The sequence below is a fragment of the Lissotriton vulgaris genome, chromosome 10 (genome assembly GCF_964263255.1).
Source record: "Lissotriton vulgaris chromosome 10, aLisVul1.2, whole genome shotgun sequence".
Classification (NCBI taxonomy): domain Eukaryota; kingdom Metazoa; phylum Chordata; class Amphibia; order Caudata; family Salamandridae; genus Lissotriton; species Lissotriton vulgaris.
The window spans coordinates 1,103,489,867-1,103,503,075 of record NC_141698.1 but is presented as its reverse complement, the minus strand read 5'-3'; the positions used below and the strand labels follow the sequence as shown (position 1 = coordinate 1,103,503,075).

Below are 13,209 nucleotides of genomic sequence, written 5' to 3'. Positions count from 1 at the left end.
ACCTCAAAGAGCAGGGCCTGCCCACCCGGCACTAACAAGGCCTCCCCACCCATCACTAACAGATCTCAAAGAGCAGGGCCTGCCCACCCGGCACTAACAAGGCCTGTCCACCCAACACTAACAGACCTCAAAGAGCAGGGCCTGCCCACGCAGCACTAACAGGGCCTGTCCACCCAACACTAGCAGACCTCAAAGAGCAGGGCCTGCCCACCCGGAACTAACAGGGCCTGCCCACCCACCACAAGTGACCTCAAAGAGCAGGGCCTGCCCACCCGGCACTAACAGGGCCTGTCCACCCCTCACTAACAGACCTCAAAAAGAAGGACCTTCCCACCCAGCACTAAAAGGGCCTGTCCACCCATCACTAACAGACCTCAAAGAGCTGGGCCTGCCCACGCGGCACTAACAAGGCCTGTCCACCCAGCACTAACAGACCTCAAAGAGCAGGGCCTGCCCACCCGGCACTAACAGGGCCTGTCCACCCATCACTAACAGACATCAAAGAGCAGGGCCTGCCCACCTGTCACTAACAGGGCCTGTCCACCCATCGCTAAGAGACCTCAAAGACCAGGGCCTGCCCACCTGGCACTAACAGGGCCTGTCCACCCATTACTAAGAGACCTCAAAGACCAGGGCCTGCCCACCCGGCACTAACAGGGCCTGTCCACCCGCCACTAACAGACCTCAAGGAACAGGGCATGCCCACCCGGCACTAACAGGACCCGTCCACCCATCACTAACAGACCTCGACAAGGAGGGCCTGCCCACCCGGCACTAACAGGGCCTGTCCACCCATCACTAACAGACCTCAAAGAGCATGGCCTGCCCACCCGGCACTAACAAGGCCTCCCCACCCATCACTAACAGACCTCAAAGAGCAGGGCCTGCCCACCTGGCACTAACAGGGCCTGCCCACCCATCACTAACAGACCTCAAAGACAGGGCCTGCCCACGCGGCACTAACAGTCTGCTCACACACGTCAGCAGGCACATACATCAGCAGAGAGCAGGGCCCGGCCTGTCCATGTGGCACTAACAGGCCCTGCTCGCACATCAAGCCAGGTAGGAATAAAAGCGCCGTTACACACAGTTCGGGTATTTAATATTTCATCTGCAGACAGGAGACTTTTAAGGCTGAATATTGGTTCACAAGCGGCAGGCAGCGCTGCCTGAGCGCTCCCTTCAGACGAAGCGCTAGGGCGTGAGGAGAAGATGGCGGAGGAAGTAACACTCACAACTTCTAGCCTCTGTGTGCGGGTGTAAGCAATATTGTGCTACTTGGAGTGTGGGGGCAATACACACATCTGCTCCCCCACACAAACACACGCGCCCAAACACGCAAGAACACAAACACGTGCTCACAGACACACAAAAGAAAGTGTGCACACAGACACGTGCGTACAAACAAACATACATACAGGCACAAACACATACACGCTCCTTGCACACACAGACTAAAAAGTGTTCAGACACATACAAACGTGGACGCCCATACTAAATACACAATCCCACTTCAACATATACCCAAAAACAAGCACGCACACACACGGAAGCACATGAACATATGCAAGGGGCACATACATGCACAAACACACACATGTGCACATAAACTCGGTGTATGTAATCATGAAAGTATTTGTGTATATTTATTGAGACGTCCTAAGGCAGGCTTAAACAGAGCCAGGAGTGTCACACACACACTTTTGTTTTGCAGGATTTGTACTTTTTAAGCTGAGGCAGCACTTCCGGCTGGCACATCCCCCACCCCTTCTGTTCTCGCGCGTCTCGTGGTGTGCTAGGCTGGCACGGGCGGCTGCACCTCGGCACAGGCAGCTGGCAGGCACCCCTTCCGGAGTGCGCATGCTCATATGCCAGCTCGCCCTGGCAAGGTGGAAGGACGGCAGCAGGTCGTACTAAGGCCCTCTCGCGTGTAGCATTATACCTCCATGTGTGTGGACACTGCACATACATGAACCAGACAGTGGCGAAGCAAGGAAGCGAGGGCCTCGGTGCAAGCAAGGAAAGTGAGCCCTGTGGCCTCTGTTGGGCCAGTAAAATATGGCAACTATCGCGGTTCAAGGGGCCCCTCAGGGCTCTGGGCCCCGGTGCACTGCACCTGCCGCACCGGTGGCAGCCACACCCGAAACTAGGTCTCGTGGACAGGCCTGGCCTCCCGGGAGAGTCCGCTCCGGGTGCCAGGCCTGCGGAATGTGCCCGTCTCTGCCAGCCATCAGCATGGCAAAGACACCTCGCCACCTTCGGCCAGTGGGCGCAGCCCCCTGCAGAAACGAGCCGCTATGTGTGGGTGCGGTGGGAGGGGGGCGCAGGCCTCGACATATTGTCCTTATAATAAAGGGGGCGTCCGGTGAATAATGTCACAGTAGCTGCTAAACCCGTCATCAAACACAGCGACATAAGAGTGCCCGAGGCTGGTGATTGGCAGCGACCCGCAGCTGGGAGGGGGTCACAGCGAGGGTGGGGGCGGGGGGGAGGTCCTAAGTCAACGCTTCTTCACTGTCTAACCAGCGTCGTCTGGGGTGGATTTTTTGGGCGGGAGGGGTGCCAATTGTTGTCCTCCGTTGAACACTTTACCCCGAGGAAGGGTGCGGGAGACTCTCACACTGTCCAGCCAGAGGCCACAGGACGATGTAGCGCCTAGAAATCAGTGTCCAGTAGAGCCCGCTCTGAGTTTCTTATTGGTTAGTTAGAGTCCGGCGGCGCGAGCCTCGGGGTGCCAACCTGCCGAGCAGAGAGAGGGCGCCTCGACGCCCTGACCCACACACTCCCTGCACACAGCTGCCATCTGTGTCAGCACTCTAGAGGGCGCTGCAGTCCCAGCTTACACGGGTCTCCAGCAGAGGTGAAAACCTTTCACCCCTGTGTATCCGGTGTCTCAAGAGCACCGAGGCGCCGCTCTTGATGAAAACAGCAAATAAACCCATTCAAGAAAACCCCACTGTGCGGTGCTCACTGCACGGGCCGCACAGAAGCCCCCGTGCCCACTATGCCCGAGGTGCCAGCCACGGCTGCTTGGCACGAGGGTGAGGGTCACTTTACACCACTGCACGCGCATCCGTTCCCTACATCGCCGTAATCGGGTTATTTTAAGAACATAGAGTCTGCCCCGCTTCTCAAATCCATGTTTCGCTGGAAACCCTCCCATGCGCAGAGTTCTCGACTCCTCGTGCACGCGCGAGCAGCGCGCGCGGCCCAGATGTTCCTTTTTTTCATTCTAAGACTTATTAATTATGGATAGGGGTTTATGGTAATTATTATTCACGTTTCAGCCCGTATTTATCCATGGTTATTTTTTGCTAATGTTATTTGTAATTATCCATGTTTATTTTGTCTTTTTTAAATAAATAAAGTTGAAACTAGTACATTTCTACAATTATGTAACCGATAAAATGTATATTCATGCATGAACGCTTGAGAGGTTCCAATGACAGGAACACCCACAGACAATAAACCAATGCACTTATATGAACGCATGGACATTTTAGTATCAAGATTGTGCACGTCTACTACTGCTTTTAAAGCCTCCTGACTAAAATGTCATTCTTTTTTTAACCCCTGACCTGTCAATCCGCCCAGCTATTGGCCCAGCAGTCATGACTGACAGCAGATAGAATCCCTCAAAAAAGAATCCAATTTCCGTTTTTATCCACATTTAATAGTAAATATAGACAGGAAAGTAAATGTTTTTCTGTCTGTATTTATCTGTAAAAATCAGAAAAAACTGAAAATAGGAAGCCTTAATTATGGTCCATAAATTCCAGAATCCCAAGAAAGATGGGATGCTGGGTAGATGTTTCTTGGCGCTGAAGGAAGGTCTGGCACTCGATTCGGCACCCTGAACTAGCCCCCGATATACCACTCGTGCAGGATTGTGGGCCGCGGACGCCCGCATCACCCACTGAGGCCAGGTGAGGTTCTGAGAGGACATTCTTGCCACTTGCAAGCACCATGGGGGAGGGCGCATGGAACATGGAGAGGCACATGGGCAACAGTGAGGCTTGCAGGACAGACAGCAGCAGAAGGGGTGAGAAGTACATTAAGAGACAGCTGAAAAACACATGCACTCTCTGGGTGCTTACACAAAAAGAAAAAACCGTTCCCTGACATCATCCACAGACACCAGGCAAGCACACCCATGATAAAGAAGCAATATTTACCCGTGCCCCCAATACAGTTACACAATGATATGAATGGTTACAAGCACACTTTTACACAGCTGAGTTCATACTCAGGCCCACAAAGTTACACACCTCCATTTCACCCCCAGTTGCATAGCATTTAGGCTTTTGCCCTCAATTGCTTAGCTTGCAAACTCAGTTACACAGCTGCATTTAGACCCATGCCCCAGTTTCTAAAATGAAAGGTCAGTTACAAATCTGCTGCTTTTAGGCCCATCCCCCAGTTTTTTTGCTTGCAAATTCACAGTTACACACCTGCCTTCAGGCCCATACCCCAGTTATTTCGCTTGCGAACTCACAGTTACACACCTGCCTTCAGGCCCATACCCCAGTTATTTCGCTTGCGAACTCACAGTTACACACCTGCCTTCGGGTGCATACCTCAGTTGTTTCGCTTGCGAACTCACAGTTACACACCTGCCTTCAGGCCCATACCCCAGTTATTTCGCTTGCGAACTCACAGTTACACACCTGCCTTCGGGCCCATACCCCAGTTGCATAGCTTGCACACTCACAATTACACACCTGCCTTCAGGCCCATACCCCAGTTATTTCGCTTGCGAACTCACAGTTACACACCTGCCTTCAGGCCCATACCCCAGTTGTTTCGCTTGCGAAATCACAGTTACACACCTGCCTTCGGGCGCATACCCCAGTTGTTTCGCTTGCGAACTCACAGTTACACACCTGCCTTCGGGCCCATACCCCAGTTATTTCGCTTGCGAACTCACAGTTACACACCTGCCTTCAAGCCCATACCCCAGTTGTTTCGCTTGCGAACTCACAGTTACACACCTGCCTTCGGGCGCATACCTCAGTTATTTCGCTTGCGAACTCACAGTTACACACCTGCCTTCGGGCGCATACCCCAGTTGTTTCGCTTGCAAACTCACAGTTACACACCTGCCTTCAGTCCCATACCCCAGTTATTTCGCTTGCGAACTCAGTTACACACCTGCCTTCGGGCCCATACCCCAGTTGCATAGCTTGCACACTCACAGTTACACACCTGCCTTCGGGCCCATACCCCGTTGCATAGCTTGCACACTCACAGTTACACAGCTGTATATGGAACAACACCTCGGTTGCATAGCTTGCACACACACACAGTTACTCAGCTATATGTAGACCCATAACATAGTTGCATAGATTACACACACTCATACACCCAGCCTGCAACATCACTGCTAAGCACAACTTCTTGGAAAAAGAGATTGCCCTCTGTGGTCACGTCTTCACTGTGCCCTTAACTCTTACGAACTGATGCTGCCTGGAACGCGATTGGACACCGGCGGTGTGGATAGATGTGCTCACTGTACAAGAGTCAAATCATTAGGAAAATACAAAATCAGCGTTTTAATAGGCGAGCGCCTCCGGCTCACAGGGCGGTGCCACAGTCCCGTTGTCTTGCTGCTCCTCCATCGCCCTGGAGGACCTCTGCGGGCTCTCCTCCCCATCTCTTCCTGGGGTGCCCTCCACGGATTGAGAATCCTGCTCCTCGGGGGCGGGGCACCCTGATGGCCCCTCCTCCCGGGCACTGCCGGGACAGCCCCCGCGCAGCATTGTCTGGGCGCCATCTTTGTCCTCTGGCGGCAAGGGCGATGCATGACTCTCCTCCTCGGATGGGACCCCTCCCGGGCCATTTCTGAGCCCCGGGTTCAGGTCTTCGATCACCTCGGACTTGGGGGGCACCTCTGTGTTTCTCTCATTCTCCGCACAGGTAGACTCGGCCGCCCTGTCGGCTGAGTGCTGCTCTCTGGAAGGAGCCTTTTCATTGGCTGATTTACAAGACTTCCGTCCTTGCTTTCCATCTTTGGAGATCTTCCATGGAAACTGCAAGACAAGAGATGAGAATCAGCAAAGCCAAAGTAATCTCAACTACACTTGAGATGTGCGGTCAATCGCCGACTGCATTATCTGCACGCTCAAACGTTTCAGAATATTAAATTATAAAAACAGACATAGAGGAATTTATGCCTCATAGATGTTCAGAAGCAGGAGAAGCACTGAAGCAATCCTGAACACAAGCCACGCCATAAGTGCATGTGCTCCTGTAGCAAGACATATTGTGACTAACCACGAGCATAGAGGGGCTAGGAGCTTGGCAATTGTTTGCTACTGGCTGGCTTTCCTTGTCCTTCTCATTTCCCTACTTCTTATTTGTGTCCCAACTTGTCAATTTTGTGTTTGCCCCTCCCACGGAGCATTGCCTATTTACAATTTCTTGGATGGGCTGCAATCTCTGCGTCCAGTGCTTCCTTTTCAAGCACTATTTTTTAGGTCTCGCTTAGGCAGTCGGTGTGCTGTCTCTTCGAGACATGCTTTGTTCAGGATATGGGCTTGAACCTCCGCCCATCGCCCAACTATGTTTTAACGTGGCTCTAGTTACTGTCCTTTGTAAATGCTTCATTGCGTTTGGTTACTTTTCTTACTTGGTCCCTCCATTTCTACTCTTGTAACCTCCCATACGGACTGACCCTATATCATGTGTTCTTTCTCGGTATGTTTCATTTGCACTTTCTTAGCACTTTGTGTTCGGTGTGGCTACCGTTGCAGGCACAAAAGCTACGCACTGCCCAAATCGCATTTTTCAGGTTTTTGTTGCACTAGCGTTCAAGGTAACATTTTATGTATGTATTTCTTTTTTCAGCACGGCACGCACAACTTTTTTATCTATTTATTGAGTTTTGTGGCAATGGTGGCACGCCGAGCTTTAGGTTAAAACAGCTAAAGCTAAAGCATAGCGTGCAAAGTTGCAAAAAAAGTTAATAAATAGAAAACAAAGGCGGGCGGATACCACATTTTTTTCCATGTATTTACTTTTATAGCAATGGTGGCATGCCAAGCTTTAGCTAAATATGTTTAAAAGTAAAGCACGGCGTGCCGCCTTTGCTACAAAAGTCAATAAATAGAAAAACAAAGGCGAATACCTAATTTTTTTCTCCATTTATTTACTTTTATAGCAATCATGGTATGCCGCGTTGAACTTTTAAACATATTAGGCTAAAGCGCAGCCTGCAGTCCTTGCTACTATAGTAAATAAATAGAAAAAAAATACAGGGGGATTATAACTTTTATTTTTCTATTTACTGACTGTTGTACCAATAGCGGCACGCCACGCTTTAGCTTTGAACATCTGAAGCTAAAGTGCGGTGTGCCGCCATTGCTACAAAAGTCAATACATAAAAAAACAAAGACGGGGAATACCACATTTTTTTCCATTTCCAAAGCCAATAGCTCTACATTTAACTAATGAGCGACCTATTGCATTGCAAATGCTTTTTTCTTCTGTGTTACTCATCCTTCTACTCCCCTTCCCAGCCATGGTAATTGAGAAGGCCATCAACGCCTAACTCTCCGAGATCATCAGAGGGAACCACATCCTGGACATCTTCCAATACGGCTTCTGAAGCAACCACAGCACCAAGACCGCACTCCTCGCCACCACCGATGACATCTGTTCCGTCCTTGACCAAGGCGGAACCACAGCCCTCATTCTACTGGACCTCTCGTCAGCCTTCGATACGTCTCCCACTGCACCCTAACCACAAGATTCTACAATGCCAGCATCCGCAACAAGGCCCTGGACTGGATCCACCCCTTCCTTATAGGCCGAACACAGCGAGTCAGACTACCTCCGTTCCTCTTAGAACCTACAGAGATCAGCTGCGGAGTCCCCCAGGGCTCCTCTCTGAGTCCCACCCTCTTCAACGTCTACATGGACCCTCACTGCCATCCTCAGGAACCTCGGACTCTACATGGTCTCCTACGCCGATGACACCCAGCTGATCCTCTCCCTCACCAACAAACCCACAGCCGCCAGAATCAACTTCCACAGAGGGATGAAGGCCGTTGCCACCTGGATAAAGATAGCTGCCTCAAGCTCAACATGGACAAGCCCGAAGTACTCATCCTGGGACCCACGCCCTCAGCCTGGGACAACTCCTGGTGGCCCACCGCTCTGGGAACCCGCCCTCCCCCACGGACCACAAATGGAACCTCTGTATCATACAAGACTACTCGCTCACAATCAACTGCCAGATCAATACCGTTCCCTCATCTTGCTTCCACACGCTCACCTGCTTCAAAAGACATTTAGATGGATCCTCACGGACTCCAGAAAGATGGTTACCCATACACTCATCACCAGCAGATTCGACTAAAGCAATGCACTCTACCCCGGTGTCACGCAGAAACTCCTCAGGAAACGACGGAACGTTCAAAACGTCGCAGCCAGACTGGTCCTCAACATCCTGGCCGCAGCCACATCACTGAAGTTCCTCACGCATGCCTACAAAGCTCTCCATGACGCAGAACAGTGCAAAAAGAACAATTGATGGACAGAATACAGAACAGTGTCATGCCCCCCTCCCCCCAGTACAGAGATCTGGGCCTCAGTCCATCGTTTATTTTGCTCCCCATGCCTTTCCAGTTTGAACTCAGCCACATGCAAATCAGTCTTGACCCTGCACCCAATAGGAACAGTGTAGCCTGAACTGCCAGGCCAGGTCCTCCCTGAACTGGAAACAAGCATCCTAGGACCGGTTTCGGAGTTTCACACCTCATCAGCTAGGACAGCTTGACTCCAGTGGCACGGAGAGCATGAGACCTACATCTGGGCATACCCGTCCCAGTCGGGGTGACAAATGCAAAAAAAACAATTGACAGAAAGAATGTAGAACAATGTCATACATTCACCCCAGTACAGAGATCTGGGCCTAAATCATTCAGTCTTGGTCCTGCACACAAAGGGAACAGTCCAGTCCAAACTGCCAGGCTGGGTCCTCCCTGCAGACGCAGAACCAGCATATCTGAACCACTGCCTCTCAGTCCACTTACTCGCCAGACACCTGTGCTCCTCTCAACTGACCTTAGCCACCATCCCATGGATTCACAAGACCAGAACCCGGAAGAAGATCCTTCTCCCACCTTGCGGGCAAGACCTGGAACACCCTGCCCCTCCACCTCAGGCAATCCCCATCACTGACCCAATTCAGGAAGGTTCTCAAGTCCTGGCTCTTCGACTAAACCCCTACACCCAGGTGGATCAGAAGCCCCCCCCCTTGCCTTGAGACCCTTATGGGTGAGTCGCTGCGCTATATAAGCCCCTGATTGATTGCTGGCGCTGAGCACTCCACGAGACTGCATGTATCTTTGAGCCGTCTCTCATTTGCATACCTCCCTCTGCACACAATGTTGCTCTCTGTCAAGGCTTCTCCTGCCACCTCCCTCTTGCACTTGCTTGTGCTCTTTTCCCCATTGCTTCCCTCCACCACTGCCCTTCTTCTGGCTTTTCTCCATCCCTGTGTTCCTTCCGTCTACCTTCTTCCCACCCCAGTGTTGCATCTGCATCCTCTCCAGCCTTTCCTCTGATGGTTTTGCGTCCTCTTGCGTGCTGCTTCTGATATCCATGTTGCTTCTGCGTTCTTAATACCCTCCAAGTGTTGTTTCCTCTCCCCTGCATGCCCACTTAAAAATATATATTTGCATGCTTTATTTTATTTTTAGTTACTGATCCAATGCAGATCGGTAACTAAAATAAAGAAATAGGTGCCACCGCCATTTTTCAAAATGACGTGAGGGCCCGCACCCAAGTCTTTTCTTTTTCTTTAACCATAGGCGACACCAAAAGGTCACAAAGGCGGGACCTATTGGCTTTGCCAATGCTTGTTATATTATGAAATCTGTACGTTTAGAAACTCTAGCTGTATTTAACTTAACATTGTTGAGTTGCCTCTGAAAGCTTATAAGTGATAAAGAGTGCAATGCAAAGAGATCATGAAAGTTTCTATTTCCTGTCTCTCGCCCACAACTGGCAAGACTTGTTTAACTCCATGACATCTGCAGCAGTGGCAACACTCCTTCATGGGGAAGTACCCTGTCTGCCGCGAGGAGGGGTGCAAGGGGGAGAGCACGTGCACTCCACTCAGTTTAGAGTCAAGTGAACTGACATGTTTCCATCCGCAGAGCCATTCTTGGCTCTGCCTCTGGACGCCTTAGATGCCCCTCAACTGACTTTGGGCATCAGTGGAGTACCTCAGACCGTCCGTCCTATTTAGGGTGGACTTTTCAATGTTCGTTTGTCCTGGTCAGGACCCTCCAGGGAAAGCCTGGCAGTTATGAACAGGAAAGCAAAAAAACGACCCCTCCTATACTTTGAGAAAACCTCCAGAATGTTAAAGGTATTGATTTTTGTGTTTTTCAAAATACTCCCATCTTGGAAGTTTGTCTATGAATCACAAAAAAACTTTGCTGAATGGCCGCACTTACCATGGTGGCTGCTCAGCAAAGTTTCATGGAGTCATCGTGACGCAGCTCTGTGGCGGGCATCTTGATCTGAGCCTGTATGGCAGAAGGATATGTGACGATACAACGCGATCATTTAGATCGCGGAACGTTACATCGCAGTTATTACAATGCAAGTCGTAACAACGACTTGCGCTAGAGGCGCTTGACTTAGGAATAGAATGATTTACTATTCCAACTCCAGTGTGTGTAACAGTAGGGAAGGTGTTAAAATAGTAAATCATACTATTCATTAGGTTAGAGCGCCATCCAGCGCAAGTCGTTGTAACGACTTGCGTTGTAATGACCGCAATGTAAATGTATTGCAGTGTAACAACCGCGTTGGAAAGGTCGTTCGCCTGACAGAGCTCTCTAGATATGGTAGTCAACCAAGTAAATCCATAACCTGCCCTCGACAGACGGCCACCAAACTTAAGCAAGTCTTAAGGATTTTAACATTTCTCTCTCCAAATTTCACAGTCAGAGGGGCATATTATCAAGGAGGTTTATCTCTGCTTTTTTGGCTTTAAAAGCCAAGAAAGCGGAGATAAAATTATCTCCCTATTACCTAGCTGTCGCTAACACCAGTTAGCGACAGCTAGTAGGAGATAGCGACCATCTTGGGCCCCGCTTTGCATGTCAGTGATATTTATCACTAATGACATGCAAAGTGGGCGTGCCAAGATGTTAGCGATTGGAAACAGTTGCTAACATCGCTATCTCCTATTACCAACTTTTGGAGATATTCGCACTGAGCGCGAATATCTCCAAAAGCTAACACCTGCCCTGAGCAGTTCTTAGCCATGTTATCCAATGGGAGGTGGATAACATGGCTAAGAGCATTTGCTCGGTAATGCATGAATATCGCTGACTTTTCAGCGATATTCATGCATTGCGGCCGATTTTTATCGCTTAGGAGATAAACCTTGATAATAGCAAGGTTCCTAAGCGATAAAAATCGCCGCAGCTCGGCGATAAAAATATCGCAGCTAAACCAACATAGGGATAATTATCGCTAGTTGTTGGTAATATGCCCCATAGTTTTTTGTTTATTTAATTATTCATTTACCAACAACATTTCAGTCAATGAAATGTTGTACATGGCATCAGTGGTGGTACATAGTGGGGCGGATAAGGGGTCTTTAATGTGTGTACGGCAGGTAACAAATGGGTTTGAGTAAATGGTGACAATGAATGAGTTTGATTGGTGTAAGTAAACAAATCTACAAGCTATTGGTAAAGAGGTCTGAGATGCATACACACTTACATCTAGGTGGGTCATTTGGTGTCAGTGTCCTTCAAGTGGTAGCAAATGACATTTCAGGCCAGTTTCTATAGCGCTAAGGTGTGCTCCTGAGTCTAGCATAGGTTTTGAACTGGAACGGTATCCTTCCAGTAGAAAATACTAGATGTAGACACGTTTAAATGCTTTCCCCACTTTGTATCTGTGCTGCACAGTGCAGCATGCATGCAAAGTCAGAAAAGAAAGGGAAATAAAACCATTCTTCCAGTTTACCCCTCCTCTGAAGAGGCGCTAAGCCCTGTCTAAAATTGTTTATAGAAAGGGTTTCGAGTCAAAAGGCATGGGGGGTTGCATGGGAACAAACATGTAACACGCATGTAATGCCTTCTTGGTGCTAAGTAATGCAAAGTCGTGCTTCACGCTGTTTTGTGTTACTTTTAGGGTGTTTTTCATTGCAAAACCAGTTTTGCGCGGGAAAGTAAATTAGATATAACACATTTTGTGCTGGTTAGCGTCACTTTTGTGATGCTAACGCAGCGCAAAACGTTTGTAAATCCCCAGAGAGTGTACTTGTCGGGAAGTTCCGGAGTAGGAGGCACAGGAGGTCAAAGGCTCAGAAGTTAGTAGGAGCAGAGGGGGGGTTCGGTGTTGCTAGAATATTGTGATTGTCAGATCTTAGCATTAGAGTTGGCATATAATGTGATACAGAGTTAGAAACAGTGGTGCTGGAACAATATGCGTAGCGGGGGGGGCTGCCATCCATGTAACATCACTGAAGTCATGGGGATAGTGAAAAATACAAGCATCACACAGAGAAGAAATATAGCAAATGAGCCACGCCCACTCAGCAGGAGAGTGGCACGGGTGTGTTATGTGGCCCATAGTGCGTTCCGGAGCAGACCGTCACAAACATACTACTAAAGCATGGTGTGGAAGCGCACTGTCATTTACAGACAGCACATTTTCAACTGAAATTGCAGCACTGTTCGCGCTGGCATACAGTTTTACTGATATAACTATGTGTCATACAAACAATAATTCGCGGAAATCAGGTTTCAGCAAATATTTATAATTTGCGAATCACTAAGTAAAGTATCTTGAATTGTTTTGATACCTTTACAATCTTTGTTTCCATCACACTTTCGAATTACAGAAGAAAAAATGTGTTTCATTTGTGCTTTACTAACTGGTGATATGTTTGGAAATAGTTGTGCAGTTTGTGCCTTTCCTTTCACGCTCACTCTGTGCCCCAGCAAGATTGTCAGTTCACAAATTCCTCTATCTTTGCAGCGTGAGAAAGAACTAAGGACCAATGGACCTGCTTGGGATCAGATGGGTCTGGTCGGTGAGGACCTTGGGATCAGATTGGTCTGGTCGGTGAGGACCTTGGGATCAGATGGGTCTGGTCTGTGAGGACCTTGGGATCAGAGATGGGTCTGGTCGATGAGGACATTGAGATCAGAGATGAGTCTGGTCGGTGAGGAC

At 49.4% G+C, this 13,209-nt stretch overlaps 1 protein-coding gene across 1 annotated transcript in view; it reads right to left on the bottom strand.

Annotated features, from left to right (window-relative positions):
- Nucleotides 1-1,080: 1,080 nt before the first annotated feature.
- Nucleotides 1,081-13,209, bottom strand: part of RFTN1 (raftlin, lipid raft linker 1) — a 349,725-nt gene continuing 337,596 nt past the window's right edge. Inside the window, exons 10-12 of the mRNA XM_086942185.1 lie at nt 5,206-6,029; nt 4,776-4,991; nt 1,081-4,559 (exon numbers count right to left, since the gene is read on the bottom strand). Of these exons, the coding sequence (XP_086798311.1) occupies nt 5,553-6,029 (477 nt within the window). The 3' untranslated portion in view covers nt 1,081-4,559; nt 4,776-4,991; nt 5,206-5,552. The remainder of the gene's footprint in view (nt 4,560-4,775; nt 4,992-5,205; nt 6,030-13,209) is intronic.